The 27935-nt window shown below is 40.9% G+C and overlaps 1 protein-coding gene across 6 annotated transcripts in view; it reads left to right on the top strand.

The window, feature by feature from the left end:
- Positions 1-27935, top strand: part of Pign (phosphatidylinositol glycan anchor biosynthesis class N) — a 143058-nt gene that overhangs the window by 36256 nt on the left and 78867 nt on the right. For all 6 annotated transcript variants that reach the window (XM_042257934.2, XM_006995017.4, XM_042257936.2 and 3 more), the window contains one exon: positions 27366-27444. In XM_042257934.2, the coding sequence (XP_042113868.1) occupies positions 27366-27444 (79 nt within the window). The remainder of the gene's footprint in view (positions 1-27365; positions 27445-27935) is intronic.

Here is a 27935-nt window from a genome sequence, read left to right as displayed (position 1 = left end):
TAAATTGTATTTTAAGATAATCTTTACTTTTATGTATTAAAACTTCATTCCTGTTTTTAGGCATTTTGAAAAAGTTGTATTTGAGAGCAGTAATGATATGTGTTAGTATTTAATGTTCAGTATATCCAAAAGAACATTGATCACTAGTACCCAAGTGCAGTAGACATTGTTAATTTTTTTTTTTTTTTTTTTTGGTTTTTCGAGACAGGGTTTCTCTGCGTAGCTTTGCGCCTTTCCTGGAGCTCACTTGGTAGCCCAGGCTGGCCTCGAACTCACAGAGATCCGCCTGGCTCTGCCTCCCGAGTGCTGGGATTAAAGGCGTGCGCCACCACCGCCCGGCTAACATTGTTATTTTTTATTTATTAAGTCTGATAAATGTTCTCTATCCATATCATCTGCTTCTTTTTAATCACTTTTCTGTATACACAGAATGTCAACATTATCTTAGAAGCTGAATAAAAACATGGTGACTTATAAACACAAACGATGAGGGGAAGGCTTTGGTGACACATCATGTAGGAAAATGACACAAGCACTTGTGCAGACCAGCGTTGGAGGGTGTCTTTCCTTCCCATTCCCTTGCCCTCAGAAACACTGTTGGGCAGTATGTCTTCAGTATTGACACCTGAGCATTTCAGTCTTCAGATGTTTTACTACATCATAGATTTCACAGCATCACTAAGTTTTTGTCTGATACTTTTTGTCTAAATAGCTATGAAGAGTAGAAGAACAGTAAAATATTCATGCGGTAATGAAATAGAGGTTTTAAAACAGAAAATAAGATTGCTGAGGTCCTATGTGTTTTTTTTTTGAGTCCAGTTAATTTTTACTGTAATTGCATATTGTTTTATCCTAAATAAGTACTTTTCCTGTTTAGTTTCAGTTATCTCTGGGGCTGGGGGGAAGAATAAAAGTTATGAACTATTCCTTTTGACAAATAGAACAAATAAAAATCTAAAGGCTAAAATTGGGTGTTGTGGATGCTGATAATATGCCAAGGCATGACCAGCAGGTGGCGCTCCGTGATTAAGAGAAATTCGAACTAGACCAATGACTCTGCAATGAACACTTGAACGTAGAGATGTATGGACAAAGGGGTATATGATGTGACTTGTTGGATCACCCTACAGCTTCCAACATGAAATTTTTAATTTCTCACCCCTTTTTATTTTTCTCATTTTATTTTCTTCCTGTTTTTTCTCTTGAACTTTGTTCAAGAGAAAAGGGTGGGGATGCAGGGGCGGAGTGTGGATGCTGAGGGATGGGGAATGAGTGGGATCAAGACACATAATGCGAAAACCACATAGAATAAATAAATAAATTAATTTAAAAAGAGAAGAAGAGGAAGGGGGAAAAAGAGAAAGAGGCGGGGAGAGAGAGGGGAGAGAAATGAGAAGGTTCCACACACTGTCCTCAAAGGAGGAAAGACACTTTGTATTTCCAAAGTGTTCAGTTTTTCTGGGTATGCCTGTGCGGGTCTGTGATCCAGCACTGAGGCTCAGCAGGGAACTTTGTGCCAGTCCAAGGTTAGCCTGGTATACACAGGATAGCCCTGTGTGAAAACAAAACAAAATTTGAAGGGAAAATAATGCCATGAAATAAGAAGGAAGACTTAGTGTTCTCGTAAGAGGCTGTGGAGGACAGTGCAGCTGGAGAGGAACTGTGCACCTGCCCCAGAAGAATAAGCATCTGGAATGTCTTTTTCCCCTTTTTATCTTGATTGTGAAAATTTTAAAAATACAAGTTTTATTAAAAATATTCAGTGCATTTCCCTCTTACATGTCAAGTATTGCCTCCTTTTCAGGCATTTACTTCCTTGGGTTCACACATATGTAAATCCCTCACTCAGGTCACATTTATGTACTGGTTTTGAGAGGAGCCTTTCTTTGCATCACCAATATGATAATCATTTACAAGCTACACTCCTGTCCCAGCAGGGCAGTCAGCATGGGCTGCAGCTGCAGAGGCTCCATGCTGCAAGGTGGCTGGTAGGTCTAGGGCCAGTCCTATTCAGTATTGATGTGTTTCTGCTGGAGCTTCAGGAGGCGGGCACATCTCCATGTCCTCAGTGCCTGCAGCCCCACAGCTTGTTGGGCACAACCTTTGTGCTTGCAGCCTGCTGGCTTAGACTCAGCCGCACAGGGCATAGATTCATCGTTTTCCGATGTGAGGCTCTGTTCTAATATTTTTCTTTATAATTTTGTGAGTCTGCTTTTTAAATGTCTTATTGGAGCTCTGCAGTGGATACATCCACTGCCATTTTTGTTTTCTCTGGAAGTCCATTTTTTACAAACAGCTTTTATAAGTTACATATGTGCCTGGGAAATGATCCATTTACATAGATATGGAAGACAGCATGATTCTGCACCACTGATCAGGTTAAGGAAAGAAACTTGGTTCACAAATAATTTTTGCCCTTTTTTCTACTCTTATTTCCTTGAGATGTTTCCCCTCTATCTAGATAACTATTCTAAAAAGGAATTAGCAGCTGTTATAAAATATTGGACCATGGGTATTTGCAAGTGAAATATTTTTGTAATAAAATTTTGAACAAGAAATATGAAAAACTCCTTGCCCTCCAAATACTAGTTCACCCTGAAGAGTGGACAACATAGTTGATAATCCTAAAATACACTTTACTTTCTTTTACAATGTTCAAATAACTGTAAGATAAGAAGGAATAGTAACACTTTTAGGAGAAAATGTGGACTATTTAGAGTACCCATTTCTGTCTTTTTCCTTCTTGTAAGCATAACATGTTGATCACATATACTTTTGTTGTTATTAATGTTCTTTGAGACAGGGTCTCAGTATGTTTCCCTGTCTTAGAACTTACTATGTAGACTAGGCTAGCCTCAACAATCATAGATTCTTTTAAAATGATGTTTTCACTAAATGTTGGTGGTGGTTGTTTTTGTTCTTTTTGGGGGCCCGCTACCCAGCTCCCAAATAAATCACCCACAGAAGCTTATTCTTAATCATAAATGCCCAGCCTTAGCTTGACTTGTTTCTTGCCAGCTTTTCTTAACTTAAAATTATCCCATCTACCTTTTACCTCTATGTAAACTGAGTTTCTCTGCCCAGTTCCGCAGCTGCTTCCAAATATTCTCTCAAAGGCTTATATTATAAATGTCTGGTCGATGGCTCAGGCTTATTACTAACTAGTTCTTACATTTAAATTAACCCATTTCTATTAATCTGTGCATTGCCACGTTGCCCATGGCTCACTGGTTCTCTGGGATCTTGTTCCTTAGGCGGCTGGCTGGAGGCTGCTTGACTCCACCCTTCTTTACCTCTGTCTTCAAACCTTATTCTGCCTCTCTATTGGCCAAACAGCGTTATTATCAACCAATGAGAACAAAATATATTCACAGCGGGAGCTGGAGAGATGGCTCAGAGGTTAAGAGCACTGACTGTTCTTCCAGAGGACCTGAGTTCAATTCCCAGCAACCACATGGTGGCTCACAACCATCTGTAATGAGATCTGGCGCCCTCCTCTGGTGTGCAGTTGTACATGCTGTATACATAATAAATAAATAAATCTTAATATATATATATATATATATATATATATATATATATATTCACAGCATGCAGGATCCTACAGCACCTCTGGACTTTTTCCTTTTCTTACTTTTTATATCTTACTTTAATTACTCTTTGGCTGGCTGTGTGGCTGGGTGGCTGGCCCCTAGAGTCTTCTTTTCCTTGTTCTCTTGTTCTTTCTTCTTTTCCTCCCAGATTTCTCCTTCTGTTTATTCTCGATGCCTGCCAGCCCCACCTATCCTTTCTTTTGCCTCGCTATTGGCTGTTCAGCTCTTTATTAGGCCCTGAGTTGTTTTAGACAGGCAAAGTAACACAGCTTCACAGAGTTAAACAAATGCAACATAAAAGAATGCAACGTATCCTTGCATCATTAAACAAATGTTCCATAGTATAAACAAATGTAACACAGATTAAAATAATACTCTACAAAATGTTGTCAGTAAAGAACATTTTTCTTTAAGATGGCTGTGTGGAAAGTTGTATTTTGTTAGTTTCTTCTTGGTATGTACTAGGGAAAATGGATAGTGGAAAAGGCCTTGTCTTTCATTTCTGAGCCACTGAATTTTGGCATGTCACTGAGAGGTTTATTAGTGCTCCCACACTGTCATAACCTGGCTGTTTTGACACAACAAAAGTTTATTTTTAGTTCTAGAGACTGCTTTTTTTTTTTTTTTTTTTTTTTTTTTTTTTGGGGCTGGGAGGTGGTGGCACACACCTTTAATCCCAGCACTTGGGAGGCAGAGGCAGGCGGATCTCTGTGAGTTTGAGGCCAGCCTGGTCTACAAAGTGAGTTCCAGGAAAGGTGCAAAACTACACAGAGAAACCTTGTCTCAAAAAACCAAGAGAGAGAGAGAGAGAGAGAGAGAGAGAGAGAGAGGGAGAGAGGGAGAGAGGGAGAGAGGGAGAGAGGGAGAGAGGGAGAGAGGGAGAGAGGGAGAGAGGGAGAGAGGGAGGAGAGACTCCCTTTAAAATCAAGATATTGTCAGGACTGTGCTCCCTCCAAAGGCTCTAGAGAAGGAATCCTTCTTGTTTCCACATAGCTTCCTGTGCTACATGTAACCCTACGTGTTTTCTTTGCCTTGTAGAGGTATGTAGAGTCATGCCAGACTGTTCTCACATGGTATTTCCGTGTGTGTGTGTGTGTGTGTGTGTGTGTGTGTGTGTGTGTGTGTGTGTGTGTGTGTTTCCCTTTCCTGTCAATGATAGCAGTTGTTGGAATTAGGATTATATCAAGCCAGTATTAGTTTATGTTAGCATGAATGTAGCTGTGTGTTAGTTAACGTTCCATGACAGTGACAGAATTCCTGATATATATATCAACTGAAACAAGGAAGGTTTTCTTTGGCTCATGGTTTTGGAGATTTCACTCCATGACTAGTCGGCCCATTGGGCCTTTGGTGAAGAAGTGTATCCTGGCAGGGAATATGTGGTATACTAGCTGCTTACTTAGTGGCTAGTCAGCTTAAAATGACTGCACTCCAGAGTCCCTTTAAGGACACTTGCCCAGTTACCTAAAACCTCCTAGGCCCTACCTTTTTGTTGTTATTTTTGTTTGGGGACAGTTTCTCATATAGCCCAGACAGCCTTTGAACTTGCAGTGTACTCAAAGAAAGCCTTGTGTTCCTGATCTCCTTGTCTCTGCCTCCAAGTGCAGTGACTGCAGATTTGTGCCATTATCCCTGGCCTAGGCCCTGAAAGATCTTTGCCATCTTCTGGCAGTGCTACTTTAAGGACCAAACCTTTAACACCTGGGCCTTTGAAGATTATTCAACACCTAAGCAACACATCTTCAGAGACTATTTGCAAATAAAATTACTCTTCTGAGTACCAGGGGTTAGGACCTCCACACAAGAGCATGGGGTACACAGTGTAGCTCACACCAGAGGGTAATAGCTCACATATATCATCAGTTTAGTCATTGCCAACAAATAATCTGCAATGCTTTTTAACTGCATGAACACTTAACTGTATTTATGGTTTTTATGCTTTGTGCCAGACACTGTACTTGATGCTGGAAAATAGATAGTGCCTGCCATCACTGGACTCAATGCCCGGTGGGAACATACAGAAAGATAGTAAAACAAATAATAAGAACAAAAACCTACTGCATGGTGTGCTAAGAACTGATCCTATAGCATGAGTGCAGCTTGTTTTTAGAACTCTTGCAGACCTTCAAACCCTCTAATAGATGGAAATTTATAGTGACTGGAATTAAATATGGTAAGGCATTGTCAGGAAAAGGCTTTGTTCTTACTTCAGAGACGAATGTGGGACAGACATGCAAGAAATGCAGAAAGTCTTTGCTCAGTATACTTCTGAGACAGTGAAAACCAGTGTTCCTACTCACATTAAGTAGCACCCATGGAGCCCTGTGGTCAGAGGTGCTACAAAGAGATATAAAACAGCAAAGGGTGGCAGTAGTACCCAGCTGAGGACTCAGCTCTCTAAGGAGAGGAGAAAAGGCCTGAGTATTAGCAGCTGACAGTTGCCATGGTTAAATATTCTCATAAGCAGTTGGATGCCATCAAGGTGAATCTACTAGGCAATAGGCAGTGTAGTACCGTTACTTCAGGGGAGCACCCACCAGGAGAGGGACAAGAGAATCAGGAGTTGAGGCCAAGAGGAACAGACTTACGTGGACAGCTACTGGAGCAGAAAGAGAAAGAAAGCACTTTTAATGTTGGTTTGGGGTTATTACTCCTGGAAGGTAATTTTTTTTCAGTAAATGAGAGAAATCTGTGTTTGAAATGAAGCATCCCTAAGTATTTTTGTTTTAATAATGCCTTGTGATGACTTCCTGTTTTTAGCCAAATAGGAAAAAAATGTGACCATTTGTTCTGTTGTCCCTTGCTATTAACTTAAATTATCCTTTCTATTCCCAGTGGCCTGCCTTTTTGCTCCCAGTCCTTCTTTTTTTTTTTTTTTTTTTTTTTTGATTGTTTAATACAGAATCTCACTTTGTAGACCAGACTGTCTTCTACCTCCTATTCTGCCTCTGCCTCCTGAGTACTGGCATTTCATGCATGTACCATGTCATTCAGCTAGCCCTTCTAACTTTCATGTCTTTCCTTTCATTTCTAAAGACTTTAAAAAAAGTTTGGTATGCATGTGTATGTTCTGTGTGGCTGTGCAACTGCACACGTGAGTGCTGGTAACCACAGATTCCAGAAGATGCTACCAGGTCCTTGTCGCTGTAGTTATGTGAAATTGTGAACTGCTTCATGGGAGTGCTTGGAATTAAACTCAGGTCCTCTGAAGAGCAGCAAATGCCCATAACAACTGAATCATCTTTCCAGCCCGTCATTTCTTCTTTATTATTTATTATTTATATATTTATTCATTCATTCATTCATTTACTTATTTATTTATGTATGTGCCTGTGTGTGCCACACAGGGCAAGTATGTCAATCAGGACAGGACAGAGAAATGTATTTCTTCCTTCTACTATGTGGGTTTGGGGCTGGAACTCAGGTTGTCAGCCTTAGCAACAAGTGTAATTGCGTGCTAAACCATCTCACTGGTCTTTAAAAAGAAAGACTAGATCCACATATTGGAGAAAACCTGTGATTGTCTTTCTGAGTCTGACTTACGTCTTTTAACATTCTTGTTCCCTTCATCTTTCTGCAAATGGCATGATTTCATTTTTCTTTGTGGCTACCTAACACTCCACTTTGTATATGTAACACATTTGATATGTAAATTGATCAGGTGTTGATGGGCACTAAGGCTGATTCCATAATTTCACTGTTGTGAATAGCCCCCTGGTAAAATGGATTTATTGGTATCTGAGTTGTATACTTTAATTCCTTCAGATGAATAACTCTGAGAGGTGCAGTAGATCTTTGTTGTTGTTGTTGTTCCTTTTTTAGGAACCTCCATGCTGATTTCTATAGCAGATCTACTAACTTATTTTCCCACCAACCATGTATATCAGGTTCCCATACCTCATTCTCTGCATCCTGGCCAGAATTTATTATGTTTTAATGACGCTAGCCATCCTGACGAATAGAAGGACTCTCTATGTAGTTTTTGTTTTTAAGATTTATTTTTAATCCTGTATGTGTGTGCCACATGTACGTAGGCACCTAAGGATGCTGGAAGAGGGTGTTGGATTCTGTGGCTCTGGAGTTACAGGCAGTTGGGAGCTGCCCTAAGTGGGTTCTGGGAACTGGGCTCATGTCATCTGGAAGGGCATTTAGTGAGCCATTTCTCCAGCTGTCTTCAGTGGTAATCGGAGCCACAGAGGTCAACATAGGCCAGGGCTGCAATAGAACCATGGGCCCAGACATGGCCCTTGGCAGCAGCTGAGGTCTGGATGATGTGATGGCCCTGGGTGACAGTGCAGGCTGCTCAGATCTATTTTGTTTTGTTTTTTCTTTTTGAGCCACAAACATGGGAAGTCTTTTCTTTTTCTTTTTCTGTTGTTATTCTTCAGTTTTTCTATTGTTTTCTTCATTGTTTTATAGTTGTCGTTGTAGAGGTCTTTTACTTCTTTCTTTAAAGATTATTTTTTAAATGTTTTGTTTTGCTATTGTGAGTAGGATTGTTTTCCTGATTTCTTAAATGCTCTTTACTGATTGATAGAAAAGCTGTTGATTTTATACCCTGCTACTTTGGCTGTAAGTTTTATCAGATTTAAGAATTTTCTAGTGAGGCCCTTTTAAGTATAGGATCAGATCATAGGAGAGGGATAAGTCAGGGAGCCTCGTGCTCTGCTTTCAGGAAGATTACAGCAAGAAACCACCCTGCAGAAATCTAGTAATCTGCTGTCTGTGGTCCCAGAGTTGCTAGACTAGCAACAAAGTACAGTTGGTGGTAAGGAGGCAGCTCCTGTGCCTAAGCAATTGCCAGCCATGGACTAAACTACCCATCTGCACAGCAACCCACAGGTGTTGAGGTGATGGCTCTTATTCCTTCCACTGAGGGTGAGGCCACTGACACTGTGGCCTCCACAGCCTGGGTTCACTGCTCCTCGTTTTTTCTCAGTGAATTTGTCTGAATCTCCCCCTTCCACACATACCTGTTGTGTCCGTCCCCCACCTAGACATGGTGGCAGAGTGTCCATAGGCTGTCTTGTGATTGATTGTTCAGGTCTCCGTAGCAGCTTTAAACCAAGATTTAAACCAAGGCCCCTTCTCAAGATGGCATCTTGCTGTAGCTATGGGATGCTGTCAGACAGGAAAAGTCACTCTCAGATGAAGTTCCTTTACTGATATAGGGCCTGCCAGAACCCAGAATTTCTCTAGCCACTAAGATTGCCTGTGTCGACACTGAGGGATTATACTCTGCTTTGCTATGTGACCCTTCTCATGCATGGAGTCACTTGGTGGGAACTTCTAATCCATTGTCTTACCTCAGAAGCCTCATGTTAAATACTCTAAAGAATGTATATTGTAGCAAAGGGACTGTTGATATGGATACTGTAGTCGAGTTGTGTGTGTAGTGGGTAGCCATTCCAGCTTTGGTCTGGAAGTTTCAACCCCCATTGAGGTTTTGGTAACTATCACACCCACAAGGCGGGGCCAAGGGAGGGCCTGAAGACCTGAGATTGGGATGTGCTGCGCTCTCTTGCTGCTGGGAGCCCAGAAGCTAGAGGTGGACGGAGGAGAGTTCTCCAGAGAACATCGCTGAACTACTGCTGCATCTTTCCCAGAACCCTCAACCTACCTATCCCTTCATTTGTAAGTTACACCATTAAATAAATCTACTTTTAACTATGTGGAGTGGCCTTACTAATGTGACCAATATGTGTGCTTATAGAAATAATGGGATTTGCAGGATTTAATGAATATTTTATCAGAATATTTTTGTGACTCAAACCCCACCTCAGCAGTACAGAAGTAGAGGGGAATTCCTCCTCATACTGGTCTGAGGGGCTTTTCTCTCAGGTCTTTTTTATACCTTAATCTCAGTTGGCATGTGTGAGGTACCGGCTATATCCTGAGGCAGCACATCTCTCTAATGACTGTGCGCTGTGGTTATTGACTGCACACTTGTTCCTCTTGGTGCTCTCTTATGGGTCTATCTGTCCAAAGTGTCCTCCATGGCCATGCGCCTCTTCTTTGTTTCTAGGTCTGTGTTCTGATCACAGGAATTTCTGTGGGCTCCAGCCATTTCTGTGTTTATACATTTTAAAAAGATTTGCCTATTTTTATTTTGGGTATGAGTGTTTGCCTACACGTATGTGTCTGTACCACATGCATCTTTGGTGCCCATGGAGGCCAGAAAAGGGTACTGGATCCCTTGGAGTTGCAGCTGTTTGTGAGGCACCATGTGGGTGTGAGGCATCGAACCTGGGTCCTCTGCAAGAGCAGCCTGTGCTCTTCACTACTGACCTATTTCTTCCTACCCCTCTCTGTTCACACATTTAACCCCCAGCAAATCTGGTCATCTTCAAAAGTGGTTTGTCTGGAATCTTCATTACCACACATTAACAAACATTGGGTAGGACTAGAGGAGCCAGAAAGAGTCAGTTCTTCCTTCCCCCAGGAGTGCTGGGCAGATGTACCACTGCTCTATAATCTCAGCCCTCTTTACACTAGTGTTATTGAAACTGTTATAAAATATAGTTTGCACTGCATGTGGTTGGTGTACTTTTGTATTCCCAGCTACTCAGAAGGCTGAGGCAGAAAGATTGCTTGAGTCTACAAGTTCAAAGCCAGTGTGGGCAATTTGTGGAAACACCCTACTGCCTAAAAGTAATTATCCATCTGTCTATCTTTCTAATCTAATTTGTGTACATAATTGTGTATGATATTTGCTGGTTCTATAGCTGTCATGAAACTTTTGTAACTTATCAGAATTATTGTTATGGTTTTCCAAATTATTTGTTCTCATTTATGGACAAAGATGAAAACACTGGTTACATGATAAATTAATGTCTTCCTGGGGGCTAGGGCTGGAGCTTCACTATAGAATGCTTGCCTAATGTGCGAGGCATGTTCAGCTACGAGCGCTTCAGAGATCTTACTAGTGAGCATTTATAAGCACAACTTGTCCATGTTATATTATTATGTATAATGATGGGATTTATTATTTCAGATTTGTGGAAACTAGAGTGGAAATAATTCCTCAAAGTAAGAAAGGGACTCATTTTCCACAGGGGGGAAAGTAATCCATGTTTTCTGTTGAGAGGAGATTTTAGAGAGAAGCATTGCTGTAGATCGTTTTCTGGAGTGTGTTTTGTAAAAGGAAAGGAAAGCTTACTAACAAAGAATATAGGTAAGATATAAAATACATTAATATCATTTTACCTACTTTAAACTTTTTTCATGACACAAAAGACTGAAAAGAAACAATTTTTCAAAACTACTGGAGCAGACACTCAGCAGATTAAAATATAAGTAGGAACAGTGAAAATGGCAAATAAGCAGGGGCCAGGTTAGTCCTTGTGTACATGTTCAGAACTTATACTTTGTCTTCAAAATATTGAATTTCAGAGTTTAGCCAGACTTGTATTGTCAGGATCGATTGTTACGAACTATTGTGGACCATGATGCAATTATAGCTTACAGCAATTGATAATTCAGATGTCAACCCACCAGTGGAATTATTTTCTGATGGGATACCCCATCAGCAAGGCTTACAGATCACTGACTCTGAAAACTGTTGTATTCATCTGTAATATCACCCGTACAAGAACAGCTATGATATCTCCTCATTACCATGCATTTTCATGTAATGTGTGCATGTAATTTCATGATTACATCTCAGTCTTATGGGCACACATATTTGTGGATGGTCAGGAAGATAACTTCTCACTTAGCTGTATAATTTTGATATATAGAAAATATACTAGGATATGCTTCATAACTAGCTCTATTGTCCCACGAAGACAGTAGACACTTAAAAACCTGCTTTGTTCCTTTCGCTCAGACTAACACAATAACAATTTCTCCTCAGTCTAAGACTGACTGCACACAATTTGCTCATTTTTACCTCAGATTGAGTTCATACTACCTTTGTAAATAGATCATAAGTTTAAAACTTTACATAGTTGCACATGTCTAACCAAGGTTATTACACAAAGCACCCTAATAAAAGCATGCTAGTTCTTCGCTTGCCAAGTGTGCTGATAAAGAGCTATGTCTCAGAGTTTGTCACACTGGGCACTGTGTCCTGTTCCTCTGGTCACAGTCTTACTCCTGAAATCTTGAAACCTTGTAACCTTGTGTTGCCATAGTAACACAAGGTATTTTTTTTATTGTCTTAAGCCTCCTGTAAAAAGAGAATTTTTAGACTAGATGAGAGAAACAGCAGGATTAGAACAGAGAATTAACTAAGAAATTATAAACAATTAGGACAAGAAAATTAGAAGAAAAGCAGAAAAATAAAGAGACATGACTGGAACAGCATGCGTGTGAGTTTTTCCATAACCCTCAGATTAGAGATATCATAAGTTCCCTTTGCTTCGCCATTGCATCTGACCTGAACCCTGTAAGGTAGTCTTGCAGAGCAGGCCTTACGGATAGTGTATCTTACAGATATGTTCATAGCAGCCATCACATAGAGTGAAACCAGTTTTCTGTATTCTGTGGAGGATGAAATCGTCTTCAGTCTTTCCTTGCTGTGCTGTGTGGTATAGAGATGAAGTTGAATCCAGTCTTCTCATCGTAGTGCTCCTTTAATCATTTGTTTGTTCAGTACTTTTAATTTTAATGGGTTGCCATTTGATGATTTAATAAATTTAAGTATTCTGTTCAGCAGTCTTAGGTCTTATATATGTTTGTAATATATTTAAAAAATTAACATCAGTTCTGTGGCATGCCTGATCTTTCTAGAATATCAGTCTGTGATTGCTGATGTTCTGTGACTTATTTAATTATTTTTCTCCAAGTGGATCTCAGTGGCAGTTCAGCATAATGTGGACATATTGTGTTAAGTATGCACTGTGCATAGCTATCTCATTTCTGGACAAGTGATCAGTAGAGCAAGTCAATAAAGTTTTTGTTTATGTTTATTGTTTTTGATTATGTATATGTGTATGTTTGTGTAGGTGCCCACATTACCTAGAGGTGACAGATTGCCTTGGAGCCGGAGTTACATATTGCCGTGAGCCACCTCATGCATGTGCTGGGAACTGAACTCAGATCCTCTCATATTCAGGTCCTCTTCAGTAGCAGTAAGTGACCTTAACTGCTGAGTCACCTCTCTAGTCCCTAAGAGTTTTTTTTTTGAAAATTTTTTTCCATATAACATATTTTGATCACAATTTCCCTTCCTGTTAAATACACTTAAGGACAGGCTCCATGCCCAGTAGTAGATGGCCAACACAAAACAAAACAAACTCTGGGGTATTTTTGTAGACTTTTAATCTCATAGTGCTTGTTTGGGCTTTTTTTTTTTTTTTTCTTTTTCTTTTTTTTGGTCTAACTGATCTTTTGCTAGCATATTATGGTTCTTTTTTAAAAAAGCTCTAGTTTGTTTTAGTTTGTTTACTTGTTTGTTTTCTAAAGAGAGAGAAGTTACAGAGTATGGTGGATAGAAGATAAAGAATTTAATTTTTTAAAAAAATTATTATGTGTGTATGGGCATTTCTATGTCTCTGCCCTGATTGAATGCCTGATGTCCATTGGGGTTGGAAGAGGGCATCAGATTCTCTGGAACTGGAGTTACAGATGATTATGAATCACAATTCAGGTCCTCAGAATTGAACCCAGAACCTCTGGAAGAAAAGCCAGTGTGCTTTTGACCACTGAGTTCTCTCTCTCTCCAACCCCCAGCAAGTTCTATTTCACAACTTGATGGCAAAAATTTTTTTTGAAGTGCTTAATGAAACCCAGGGCCTCATACATGCTAGGTAAATACTCTACTACTGAGGTCTGTCCCTAGTCCCAAGGGGAAAATAACAAATGCTTAAATCTATCTACAAAGCTCTTACATGTTAGGTTTCATGATTAGTTCACCACAGTAGAATTTTAAACGTCTTTAGAGCCTTGGCTTCACCACTCCCAGCGTTCTAATCCCTGAAATGTGATGTGTTGGAATGTGCGCAGACAGTAGTTCCCTCCAGCTCTTCTGCCTTTCTTGACTGTCTACATTCAGGAACCCACCCTTTCCTGAAGTCTCACTTCCCCCACTGCCACCCCACACAGGAACCAGATACTCAGTTCAGTTTTCGCTGTCTCGCACTATTTGAAGGACCTTTGATTTCTAAAACTATAACACCAAATTTTTAAAGACAATATCACGTTCCATGATAACTGAACTGGTCTCAGATTCTCAGCTAGAACTTGAGCAGAACTAGACTCAGCAGGCAGTACCCTTTAACATCACTCAGTTTTCTAACTCTTTTTTTTTCATTTTTTATGTAGCTTATTTATACTATTATTGTCTCTTTAAAGAATTTTTTAAGTATTTCTTTTTATAATGGCCTATACTTTTTTCCTTCTCTTTTTCAAATCTACATATATTTTTTAAGTACATCATAACCCGTTTCGAGTCTTTTCTGTTTGAATTTGATTTTACTGTGTTTCTTTTTTTAAAAAAATATTTTTATTTTATAATTAATTTAATTTTACATATCAGCCATGAATTCCCCTGTCCTCCCTCCTCCAACCCCTCAGCTTTCCCCCAACCCACCCCCCATTCCCACCTCCTCCAAGGCAAGGTCTCCCCTGGGGAGTCAGCCCAGCCTGGTAGATTCAGTTGAGGCAGGTCCAGTCCCCTCCTCCCTACACCAAGGCTGAGCAAAGTGTCCCAACATAGGCCCTAGGTTCCAAAAAGCCAGCTCATGCACCAAGGACAGGTCCTGGTCCCACTGCCTGGGGGCCTCCTAAATAGTTCAGTAGTCTATAGTGGAGGTATTTTTGTGGATTTCTGGGGACCTCTCTCGCACTCTGCTTCTTCCTATTCCCGTGGGTCTTCATTTATCATGGTATCTCTTTCCTTGTTCTTCCACTCTGTTCCTGATCCAGCTGGGATCTCCCGCTCCCCTAATCTCTCTTTCCCTCAACCCTTGCCCTCCATTACCTCCCCACCCCCAATTTGCTCATGTATATCTCATCTATTTCTCTGTCGGGCGATTCCTGTGTCTTATGGTCCTCTTTACCAGGTAGCCTCCCTGGAGTTGTGAGTTGCAGTCTGGTTATCCTTTGCTTTACATCTAGTATCCACTTATGAGTGAGTACATACCATGTCTGTCTTTCAGAGTCTGGGTTACCTCACTCAGGATGATATTTTCTAGTTCTATCCATTTGCCTGCAAACCTCATGATGTCATTGTTTTTCTCAGCTGAGTAGTACTACATTGTGTACTACTCCAATATATACGACATTTTATTTATCCATTCTTCAGTTGAAGGGCATCTAGGTTGTTTCCAGGTTCTGGCTATTACAAATAATGCTGCTATGAACATAGTTCATATCATTAAGCATTCCTTGGGTATATGCCCAAGACTGGTATAGCTGGGTCTTGAGGGAGGTTGATTCCAAATTTTCTAAAGTGCCATATTGATTTTCAAAGTGGCTGTACAAGTTTGCATTCCCACCAACAGTGTAGGAGTGTTCCTCTTGCTCCACATCCTCTCCAACATAAGCTGTCTTCAGTGTTTTTGATCTTAGCTATTTTGGTGGGTGTAAGATGGTATCTAAGAGTTGTTTTGATTTGCATTTCCCTGATGAATAAAGATGCTGAGCAATTCCTTAAATGTCTTTCAGCCATTTGAACTTCTTCTGTTGAGAATTCTCTGTTTAGCTCTATAGCCCATTTTTTAATTGGACAGTTTTCTAACTCTTGTTTTTATCATAATGTAGAGACCCAGATTTCTGAGATAAATGCAGATGCTGTTTGGAAGACCATAGCAATAAACTAATACAGTGATATGCTTTTTAGCCATTGAGGTGGGGTGTGCTTAGCCTTTCTTCTACGACAGTTTGGTTTCACTCTTCAATACCAGTGTTTCTTCATCAAGCAATGCATTGTTTTCATCCTATCAGTTGTTAAGGTTTTAACTTCTTTTTCTCTTAGAATCTTCTTATAGTCATAAAAAATGTGCACTACAGGTTGGGATGTAACTCAAGTAGAAGAGCTTTTGCCCAGTCTGCACTAGGTACTGGGCTCATTTCTAGTATAAGCATCACACGAAAAAGAGAAAAGTGCAGGCCTTTCTGTCATTTGCTGCTGCTCCACCCCCTCCTCTCTCTTTCCTCTTCCTCTATTGCTGGCTTTGCAGCTGGGGTCCTGCTGTCTCTGATCCTGGGGTCAGGGGGTGAGCAGACGCAGAGTCAATGACACAGACTCTGGGAGGTTTGGAAGCAATCTATCATTAAACGAAGGGCTGAGGTTTATATATGTGGATTTTTGGTGGGCTTTGCTGCTAGTTGCTGTGTGTTTCTTGATTGGCTCTAGGCTGCCTGTCATCATCTTTCAGTTTGGAGTTTATGAGTCAGGTTTACTCTGGCCAGAGTGCTCTCTGCATATGCCACAGCTGTTTGTTTGCTTAAGGTGTGGCTCAGTGCTTCAGCCTTACCCACCTCATTCCTCCTCCTTTACCCATTCTTTTTCTCCCTCTCCTCCATCCCCTTCTCCCTGTTCTCCTTCCTGTCTTTCTCCTTTTCTCCCTTCTTTCCTTCCTTTTCCTCCCCTTACTTCATCTTTCTTCTTTTTTTTCTCTTTATAGCAGACCTCACTATACAGTCCAGGCAAACGTGAGACATCCTGCTTCTGCTTCACAACTGCTGGGGTTATAGAGTGTGCAACTAACCCATCTGGCTCATTCGTTCTTAGGTCTGGGAGCTAATTACTTCTGTAAATATTGTAAAGATTTTAAACATAACTTACCATTAAGTTTATTAAATCAAAAAGTTGTATATTATAGAAAAGGTAGAACTGTAATAAACTTGATATAGTCTGTATCATTGTCTAAACTTTTAAATGCCAATGTCCAACCTGCTTTTTTAAACAGAAAATTGAATCTCTGAATGAAAATTCTTATACCAAATGTGTTAGTTACCTTTGCTGTCACTGGGATAAAATACCTGACAGAAACAATTTACAGAAGGAAAGATTTATTTGGCCTCATGGTTTGAGAGGGTCAATCCATCATGATGGAGAGGATGTGGTGGAGCAGAACAGAATAGTTCATGTTGTGGCAGGCAGGGAGCAGAGAAGATAGGCACACTGCTACTCAGCTGGTTTTCTCCTTTTTTACTTTCAATCCTGCCCAGGCCCCCAACCTATATAATGGTACTGGTACTGCCCACATTCAAGGGTGAGTCTTCCCCAACTAGCTTTCTCTTTCTGTCTCTTTTTCTAACTCTGTCTCTGTCTTCCCCTCGCTTTTCCCCTCCCCTCGCCCTCTATCAAATGGCCTCACAAATACACTCAAGTCTCCTAGATGGTTCCAAATTCAGCCAAGTTAATAATGAAGATAGACTATTATGCTAATGATGTCAACTTATTTCAAAAGTCAGGATGTCTGATCAAGGTCTTCCTCCCCCTTGTTAGCATTTGTTAACACATGTCTACTCCTGAAATGTTCTCTTCCCTGTGTTAAATTGTGTGGCTGCTTTAGCATTTGTTAAAGGAAAGTTAGTTTTTACCCCCTTAATTGATCTTGCCAGTGTTTTGAATCCTCTCCAGATCTCATCACTGCTTTGTACTGTCAACTTAGAGGCTAGGAAGTACTAAGTAGGTTCATTGCTTAGCAAGAAAGTGATAAGAATGTGTCACGGGACTTTAAGAGCATCATGAAAGAAATACTTGTTGAAATAAGAAATAATGCAGTAAGGAAGTTAAGTAGAAATTTAATGAGCATACATAGTCTGTGAATTTTGAATTGAAAAATTTCTAGCCATCCATTAGACAAATATAATTCCTTCCAAAAAGTTGTGACCACTGAGCTCAGTGGCACAGGCCTGTAATCACAGCTATATTGGAGGCTGAGGCAGGAGGGTGGAAAGTTGAAGGCCTGCCCAAGCTACAAAGTGAATTCAAGGACAGCAACTCAGTGAGGCCTAGTTTCAAAATGAAAAGTAAAAAGATGGTAGGGATGCACGAGGCCCTAGGTTCAGTCCACAGGCCTGGAAAAATGCAAGAATAATAAATCCATGTTATAGCAGGTTCTAAAGGACATGCAAAGCTCTGCTCCAGGTCTCTGGACTTGGGGCAGGGAGAAATTCACCCACGAATTGCCCAGGCTAGGCCTGGTAGGTTTTGGCTGCCCCTGGTGCCGGGCAATCAGGCACCAATATGGTGAGTACAGGATGGTGATATGGGAGAGAGGCAGAAGGAGTCATGTGCACAGGAGAGAGACACATTTGAAGAGGTGAGGGTGGTGAGGGATAGGCTGACGCAGATGACCTAGTGCTACCCAGGGCCAGATGTCTGGGCTCCTGCCAGGGGCCATGACTTGGTCTATGACCCTGATGAAGGCAGAGAGGATAGGTCTGTACATTGTTGTCTTCACCCCTCACCAGCTGAAGTGCTCAGGAGAGGCCCCTACACCTCACCTGGGCAGCACAATAGAGCTGACCTTGTTCATAGGGGCATAGGCAAGCTGGCCCTGAGGGTGTGAGAATGAGAGAGCAAGTCAAGGCCCTCTTGTCTGCCATATAGTAGTGGTGCCCCCCTTGACCCTGTGGTGGGGGGTGGGGTGACCCCTTCCCCTTACCAGCTGCAACACTTGGGGAAGTGGACCCTGCACCTCGCCTGGGCAGCACAGTAGAGATGACCCTGTTGGTGGACGTGTGGGTGACCCAGCACCAATGTAATGGGAAGAGCTGTTCCATTACTCATCTCATATGGCAGCATGGGTGAGGGATAGATGCCTCCCCCCATCCCTTTAACACCTGAGGCACGTGAAAGAGCTGGTCCTGAGGTCATAAGAGCAGGATACCTGTCCCTGCCCCTCATCAACTGCAGCACTCAGGAAAGTGCCCCCCATACCTTGTCTGGGCAACACAGTAGAGCTGGCCCTGAAGGTGTAGGTGTGGGAGATCCCACCCGGAGGGCATGAAAGCCCGAGAACTGGCCCTGCCCCTTGCTCATCACTGCACGAAGTGAACTAGCCAGGGCAATGCTGGAGAGCTCACCCTGGTGGTGAGGACAGGGGAGAGCTGGTGGGCTGATCAACCCTGCAATTACCTAGGCCCAGAACCAGGGTAATGTGTTGGCCCACCCCCACATCCACCCCATCTGTGATCTCCTGGAGCATGGGGGTAGGTGGTGGGGGGCAGGTCAGTCCTGTGGACCCATGGCTGCAGGATCTTCATGACACAGGACAACAACAGAATGTCCAGGAAGAGTCCCAGTGAGGGACAAGCATTGGTGGTGTAGCATAAACCAGGGTCCTTGAACCAGACCAATAATTATTTGTGGTGAACACCTGCATGTAAACATGTGTGGATAAAGGAGTTTACTGTGTAACTCACTGTGTCACAATGCAGCTTCCATAATGAGATTTTCCCTTCCTTTTTTTCCCTTTTTTCTCTTAAATTTTATTTTTTGGGGAAGGTTGCAGGGGCAGAGGGTGGATGCGAGGGGATGGGAGATGTGTGGAATCAAGAGACATGACGTGAAAGACACAAAGAAGAAATAAAAAGAAAGTTAAAAAATAAATCTATGTTATATTCCAGGGTAATAATGAAGCATCCAATTAGGCTGTACCCTTTGGTATTCAGAATGGAGTAAGATGCTTGGAAATTTTGCTGTAATGAAGCTTAGAAAGGCCCCTTTGAACTTTATGGATGGGCAAATTCTGAGGAGGTTTTGGTACAGGAAGCCTTGGTCATACATAACTTATTGTAAGAACTTTTCTTAAGACCATAGTTCTTGGACCTAGCATGGTGGCACATGTCTTAAATCTCAGCACGCATGAGGCAGAAGCAAATGGATCTCTGAGTTTGAGGCCAGCCTGGTCTATAGCGTGAGTTCCAGTACAGCCAGGGCCACACAAAAAAAAACTGTCTCAAAAAGCCAAAAATTAAAATAAAATAAAAAGGAAAAAAAGATGACATTGACACTTTGGCTGTTAATCTCTCCTTTTTCCTTCTCCCCAGAATCACCCCTGGCCTTCAACTGTGCTTTTAGTCGTCTGTGAGCATTGTGCTGAGTTAGCCTCCACATACAGCGTGTAACAGAGAGTGTTTACTGTCTCTTTCCTTCCACGAACACTCCTTCCTCTATCTTACATGCTTGAAAGTTGATAAAAATCATAAAAATAGTTAAGTATGTGCAAAGAAAAGCATACAGCTCATAGCTCTACAGCTGTGGTTTCCTACAAAATGCTTATATCTTGAAACAGCATCTGCATCCAGGACGGAGACTGGTGACCCCATTCTATAAGCAGCAAAGCCAGTTCAGATAAAGTTGTTCAGGTTGAAGAAGAAGAAACAGAGCCATACAGTGTGCCCTGTGTGGAACTTCTCCTGTAAGAACTCACACCTGTATTCTCATTTGTGCAGGCTTCCTTTCCCCTGTTACATTGTAATATCTACTGCTCGATTGCTGCTTTGGTGCTTTTCACTGCTACAATAGAATGTGTGAACCTGTAATTTATTTATGTATCTCACTACTGTTAGGTCTAGTTTTTGTCAGTTACATATAATATGCTTTTTATTGTTTGGTTTTTTTCCCTGATGTTTTGTTTTTTAAGATATTTGCTTTGTAAGCTTAGGATAGCATGGGACTTGCCATGCATCACAGGCTAACCTAAAATCCAGGACCCTCTCTGCCCTCCAAATTCTAGGATTGCCAGTACATTCCACTGTTTAACTTTTATTATTGAGGTTTACACATGCACACATTTTTGATGGATATATACGTGTGTGTGTGTGCATGTGTGTGCGTGTGTGTTGATTTTATACTTTCAATTTTCCAAAATAATTGTGCCAATATATATTCTGTAGGGGAAGCAAAAGTTTGCCTCTATTTTTTGAAGGTTCTGTTTTTCTTGGGCCTGAATAGTAAATACAAATTATATACTGAATTAGACAAAGAATAGTAAATTATGACAATGTGATAAGGCATTGAGACTGAGCTAAGATAGCTAATTTGATGGAGAAGTATCTAGAGGGATAAGGAATCATCTAATGATGTATTTTTGCATACATTTCCTTGTCCTCAACTTACCATTCATAGTCAGAATCATGTTTTTTTCTGGGTGTGATGGTATACCCCAAAACTTGGGGGTGGGGGAAAAATGATGCTTTCCTTCTGGAATAGAGAGATAGGATATTTTTCTCATGGCAATTTCATCTCCAGCTCAATGAAACTGGATAATAATATTTTGTTTTAGACAGGGCCTTACTGTCTAAAACTCACTCTGTAGACCAGGCTGTCCTTGAATTCTCAGAGAGCTGCCTGCCTCTGCCTCCTGAGTACACCACCACCTCTGGCAGGATAGAGGTCTTCCTGTCTTTTGTTTGCCGTTAGCTCAGAAGAATCACTATAAGGGTTCCATTTCCTCTGTCCTCCACAGAAGTTTCTGTCAGTCAGCCCTTCTGTCACTGTGACACATCACCAGAGAAACAGCTGAAGGGAAGGTTTTAGCTCACAGTTTTAGAGGGTCCAGCTCCTGGCTGGCATGTGGAGCAAAGATGTTTATCTCTTGCTGGCCAGGAGGGAAGAGGACAGGGAGGGATGGAGAGAGAGAGAGAGTGTTGTCCTTTTATTTAATTATTGCTGCCTTCTAAGCCATAGCTGTTTGAATCAGCTACTGCAACTCTGTCTGCCCAGCAGCGGTTAGGCCGCAAGGGCTGTAGCTGGAGGGAATTCTGTTCCCTCAGGCACCGACTCTTACAAAGCTATGAAGGGAACTTAACTAAACCTCTGTTCCTCTAAAGAACTCAAGATTCAAAGGTTAAGGTGGAATTCTGCTCTTCAGAGACGCTGAATAGCACATAGCTCACCTCCTCTCCTTGCTCATGTCCTCCACAAAGTTCATCCTTCTCCTCATCCCTCCTTAAAAGCCCTACTTCACCTGTCTTCCCTACCACTTCTTGTCAGCTAGTTGCTGACGCAGCCTCCTGACCACAGGTGAATTTTATTTTATCAAACACATCTTTGCATCATTGAACAAATGTTCCAGAGCATAAACAAAAGAAACACACCTTAAGACAATATTCTACAACAAGAGGGAGAGAGACTATTTGAGAATTAGAATGACTAAGGAGCTAGGGATAAAACATCTCCCAAAAGCACAATTCCAGTGACCTACTTTGTCTAACTAGCCTCTACCTCCCAATTGTCTATTCATTTAAGAGCTTATAAATGTCTTAGCCCGCTGGTGAAGTTAGTACACTCAAGATTCAGTCACTTCATAGAGATACCATATTGGAACCAAGTCTTCGACACAGTAGCCTTTCAGGGGAGGCACGTTGTTCAAACCATAGGAATAAAAGTATTGCTTGATGACTTTTTGCACACTGAGTACCTCTTTGGAGTACCAGTCACTATACCATTTGTGAGTTTGGTTTTACTGTCTTATTTTGGTTGAGCCGGGGTTTAGAAGCCCTGAATTTGAGAGGCTTTATGTCCAGAGAGCACAAATAGTGGGTGGCTGTGTCCCAACTCCTGTTGCCGCTGACTTGTGGTTTGTTTCTGCTGTTGCAGTACAGCCTCACTGTGGCCTACTTGAGAGTTTGCTTTCTTTCTTTCTTTCTTTCTTTCTTTCTTTCTTTCTTTCTTTCTTTCTTTCTTTCTTTCTTTCTTTCTTTCTTTCTTTTTTTAAGATTTATTTATTTATTATGTGTACAGTGTTCTGCCTGCATGTATGCCTGCAGGCCAGAAAAGGGCACCAGATCTCATTGTAGATGGTTGTCAGCCACCATGTGGTTGCTGGGAATTGAACTCAGGTCCTCTGGAAGAGCAGAGGATCAGTGCTCTTGACCTCTGAGCCATCTCTCCAGCCTGAGAGTTTGCTTTCTTATCTAGATCTTTCCTCCTGGCGATTCCTGAAAGTCGGGTCTCACCCTGTGTGTGCATTTTAGCACTGGCGAAGCTCATGTGCTCCTCAGGGACTCTCTCCTGTCTCCATGAATGCCCCGCCCTCTCACCAGGAACTTTGCCAAGTTGTTGTTGTTGTTTTTTTACATAAGTTCTCCAAACTGTATCATATCCTATGGTGTGGTATGTAGTGTTTCTTATGAAAGTTCCTGTTTTTCACTTTTCTGTACCTCCAAATTTGTTTTAGGATAGTTTAAGTCTTTCTTGGGTCTGGAGAAATGGCTCAGTAGTTAAGAGCACTGGCTGCTTTTCCATAGGACCTGGGTTCATTTCCCAGTGGCAGTACACTGCCATCTGCAACTCTGCTTCTGGGGGGTGGGGGTGACGGGTGGGGGTGGGGAGTGGGATGTCTGCCACCCTCTTCTGGCCTCTATGGGCATTATGTGTGTGATAACATACATACATGCAGGCAGAACTCCCATACATATACAATACAAATAAATAAATCTCAAAAATAAATCTTTCTAGCTCTTAAGAATCCAGACTTAAGATACTCAGGCCACATTTGCAGCCACAAACTTTAATTTTTATCTCCGTGGTCTCATAAGATTGCTGAAGCGCCCCTCAGATTTTGATATACTTCTGGCAGTAACTGTACATTAAACTCTCAGCCTCTTGCCATGTCCCCAAAATAGAAATGTTAGGTGTCTTAAGAGTTACACTTGTGGTTAATTGTCAAGGATTTTATTAAATCTTGTTAGGAGTAAAGTCGCTTATGAACACATTTCAAATTATAGAACCAATAATAAAAATGTTCCTTTTTCTACCTGGTGTTCCAATCTTAGTCTTTTTCTCTAAGGAAAGTTGCATTTTGTTATGTCTTTCTGTATATGACATATATACATAATATATATATGTATATATCCCACTTACCAGCATATTTTTATTTTAATTATGATAGTTCATATAAATAATATCTTATAAAGAATAGAGATTATAGCAAAAATTTTAGTATCCACAAACTAGTTTAACTTCTTACCATGCTTCTTTAGATTGTTTTTTCAATAGGAAATAAAATTATAGAGTTGAATACTGGTTTTTTTTTCAATTATTTCCAATTTGTGTTTTGCCAAGGTTTGTCCTTGTTTATGCTTACAGATTTCCCTCATTTGTTTGAATTTACCTATTGCATTCTTCAGTCTATGCAAACCCCTTTGGCTTGTTGGTTTTTCTTTATTATGTGTATGTTTTTAATGTAAAGATGAAGATATTATAGCTTATAATTTGGACTTTAGGTTTAAAATATATAATACTGAGAAAACATATTTTACTGTCTTCTCAACTTGGTGGAAAACCAAGAGGAAAAATGAGTTTTATTGGTGAAGTTTGTGAGTATTTGTTGTCATGATACCACAGTGAAGTTTTGATGAATCCCATACTATATTAGGCAGAGATCTCTAGAGGAACAGAACCAGGTTAATGCATATACTATTAAACAGAATTTGAAAGACTGGGTTACAGAATGTGGGCTGGGGAGTCTCAATCGTGGCAGTTTACATAGTGGAAAGGCAGAAAGACCCCTTATCTGCTTAATCCATCAGACTGGATGTCTCAGCATTTCCAGTCCAGTCCCTAAGGAAGGCCTGGAAACTCCCTAGAGTAGAAGGGAGTTTGTGTGGTAGAAGGAAGTGCTGTGTGGTAGAAGCCAGAGCTTGATTGAATGGAGGGCTGCAGTGGCAACAGTGATAGACACAGGTCCTGAGAAGTAAAAAGCAAAGGCAGGAAGCAGTGCTTCTTTTCTTCAGGTCTCTGACATACACTGGAAGGTACCACTCACTCCATCAGTTAATACTCTCTGGAAACACCCGGAGGGTACCTCGTAGACCAGTGGTTCTCAACCTTCCTAATGCTGTGGCTCTTTAATACTCACATTGTGGTGACCCCCAACCATAACATTATTTTGTTACTACTTCATAACTGTAATTTTGCTGTTATGAATCATAATGAAAGTATCTGATATGCAGGGTATCTTAAATGGGACCCTCAAAGGGGTCCTGACCCACAGGTTGAGAACTGCAGTCTCAGATGATTCTAAATCTTGGCATGCTGAACCATGGCATGAACATGGCACACACTTTTGATATGTCTAAACATATGTTGTCATTCCCTGGCTCCTGTTTTCTTACTGAGTGTCTCTCATGTACTATATATTGAAGCACAAATACTTCTTTAAAATCTTTCTCTCATTCTTCGTAATTTTCATCTTTTTTACTTAATTTAGCAAATCCTTAGTATTTTTAGGATGACAATATGACTATACCATTCTTTAATTTTTTCCTGCTTACAGGCCTAGAGCATTTTAATAGCTTTATAAACAAAACAGGACAAACAAATATGCCTGAGTTTCACTCTGTGGCTCATTCTTGTCTGAAGTCTGCTATAAAGCTGAGGCTAGTTCCAAACCTGAGATCTTTGCCCCTGAGAGCTACAGGCATGTGCTACTACAACATATTCTTTGATAGAATTTTTACACGTTAAGATTTTCTGATTCATTCTGTGTGCTTAGCACTTTGCTAAGTATTATTGTAAAAATTAATGGAAGTATAAGACATTATGTTGGCCCACATGAGGTTAAAATGTAATTGAATGTGAATAAACTGATTATTAACCCACAGTAAAGTGGTAATGATATGAGGAAAGATTTGGAATGGGCCATAAAGATTTGATTTTTGAAAGCATAAAGATCGTTATGGACAAGAACTCAGATGTGAATGCAAGGTAGATGACAAATGAAGTGGGGTGTGTGTGTGTGTGTGTGTGTGTGTGTGTCTGGGATCATGAGGAATCAAGAGGTATAGAAGTAGTCTAGGGAGCTTAGAACTGATGAAGTAGATAAAAGAAGCCATATCAATTGTAAGGAAGTTGGTGGATGCAGTTAGCACTCACGATCAGAGTAGGTCACAGGGAGGGAGAGGGGGTCAGCAATAAAGCTTTTGTTTAGCAAGTTCAGTTTAGATACAGCCCTCAACAAAAATGCCTGTGCCCTTGGCTCAGTAATTCAATTTCTAAGGCTTCCAGGAAAACATTCCAAATGTTTGGTGTTCAAAAGCATAGGAAAAGGGACCAAAGCAACATTTTGAACTAACTGTTTTCATTTTCTTTCTATTCCTGCCCTTGACACCTTTCCTTTTTTTTTGTCAATTTATAAATTTATTAACTAAAATGGTTCTGCAATAAGATAAGACACTTGACCTTTTTTGATATTTTTTTTATTAAGAAGTTTTTTTTATTCATTCCATATACCAACCACAGATCCCCCTCTCATCCTTCCTCCCACTCTCCCCAGCCTTCCCCGCCAATCCACCCCTTGACACCTTTTCTTACAAATCTAAGTAAATTCTGTGGAGAGGGAGCATGGGAGAATGGTGGGTTCTCCTGCAGTCGGAAACATGAGCGCCCTTGATTTGGCTCTCCCAAGCTGAACCAGCTGGGAGATGTTAGAATCAGAACAGGTTGTTTTTCCTTTCAAGTTTATTTGTATTATTTTAATTATGTGTAGGGGTGTGTGTGTGTGTGTGTGTGTGTGTGTGTGTGTGTGTGTGTCCACATGCACGTGTGAGAGTGCATGTGAGTGCAGCGCCTGTGGAGGACACAGTCACAGGCAGTTGTGAGCCACCTAACATGGATGCTAGAACTGAACTTAGGTCCTCTGCGAGAGCAGCCAATGTTCTTAACCACTGATTCATAGTTCTCCAGCCCCTCAACTGATTCCTAATCAGGGTTTCCTATAGAATGAAGGAAAGTTCATAGGTAGTCTTCTGTGGTTCGTGAATTTTTTGGGAAATCATACAAGGTTTGGAATTAAGAGTATTTTCTAGAGAAGTGTCTTAAGTTCTAAAATAAATTTCAGACCATCCCACTTTAAGTTATTTGAAAGATTTACTTCTCATCAAAGTTAAGTCTCATCAGAGGTGGGGAACCACTAACTAGAAAGAAAACCAGTGATTGTTGAACCAGTGATGTGTTGAACCATATACAGCTGTCCTAGTCTTTGCCATGCATCACACAGCGTCCAATGCCATCAGTAACTTTTTGTGCATTGTTAAGATGTGATGGTACTCCCTTCAGAAATGTAAGCTTAGTTCAGCAGAATATATTCAAATTTGCATTTAGACATACTTATTCCTTTCATAAAGATAATTGTTCTGATGATATTTGCTGCTTTGTTTATTCTAAAATGTTAATAATGCCTTTGGGTTTATATAGTTTTGGGTTATTCTCTATGCTTAGTATTTCCCTGAACACATTGTAGTGTAAGAATGCTGACTAGGTTCAGATTATTAGTTAACTCCCATTGTTGCTTAGGCTCTGGAGCACTTCTTTAATGTGGATTCTTAGGCCCTGTTTTGGTCAGATATAAAAAGCACACTTGAGGAGTTACCCTGCTACTCTATCTCTGTGTCTAGTACAGACACAGGAAGGCTTCGTGAGGGAACGTGGTGGTCTGTTAACTACCTTGACTTAATCAGAATTTCTTTGTTTTGGCCTTAAATGTCTTTGGAATGGTGGTTCCTATAGTTTTCATAAATATAGTTGGTGTTTGAAGCTTTGTGTCAGGGGCTGAGTATAGCTTATCAGTGGGGCCCTTGCTATCATGTCCAAGGCTTTGTGTCTGATTCCTAGCATTACCAAAAAATACAAACATAAAAGGAAATCTGGGCTCAAGAACACTAAGTTTAACCATAATCTCTTTCTTGGAGGCATTCAGATAGCCAGTAACAGTACAGTTTAACTTAATGTTTCCTCTCTTTTCCATTTGTATTTGGTTTTGTTTGGTTTTCTCAATTTTTAGTCTTACTTTCACATAAGAATAAAAAGCAAGAAATGATAGAAACCGGCTGAGGAAACACTCAGACTGTTCTTTCTCTTTGTAGGTTGCTCTCTGATTCTCAACAGCTGGATACTTTAAGGAAAGCAAGGTCTTACATAAAACAAGAAAAGTTTGATGAAGCAGTAAGTACATTGGCACTTGAGGTCGGGTTAGCTGTATGTGGGGAGCATATCAGGCAGGTTGGGAGGTTCCCTGAGGAGGGCCTTTAGCCTCAGACATGCTTCTCCGTACTTGAGGCAGTCCGTGATTGCAGCTTTCTAGTTTGGCTTTAGAAAGGAACTGTATTGCTATTTCTTTTTTTAATGAAAACACAAATTTCAAGTAACCGTCATCCTCCACATTTGCTGTTTACCCCACTGCACTCCTAACGAAGCTTTGACTCAGACTGCGTCTACCCACTGTTTGTTGTGTTGGGTTGTGTTGTGTTTCCATTACAGGGGGTTGAACATAGGATCCTGTGCATGCTAAGTAAGCACTCTACCACTGAGCTGCATCCCCGGCCCTATTTTATTTGTTTAATTTATCAATTCCTTTACTTATTATTATTATTTTTTTTAGACAGAGAATTGCACAGTTGCCCAGGCTAGTCTCAAATTTACAGCTCTCCTACCCC

Source organism: Peromyscus maniculatus, chromosome 11 (genome assembly GCF_049852395.1).
Source record: "Peromyscus maniculatus bairdii isolate BWxNUB_F1_BW_parent chromosome 11, HU_Pman_BW_mat_3.1, whole genome shotgun sequence".
In the NCBI taxonomy this organism is placed as follows: Eukaryota; Metazoa; Chordata; class Mammalia; order Rodentia; family Cricetidae; genus Peromyscus; species Peromyscus maniculatus.
The sequence above is the reverse complement of the archived record's forward strand: the minus strand, read 5'-3'. Positions and strand labels throughout refer to the sequence as shown.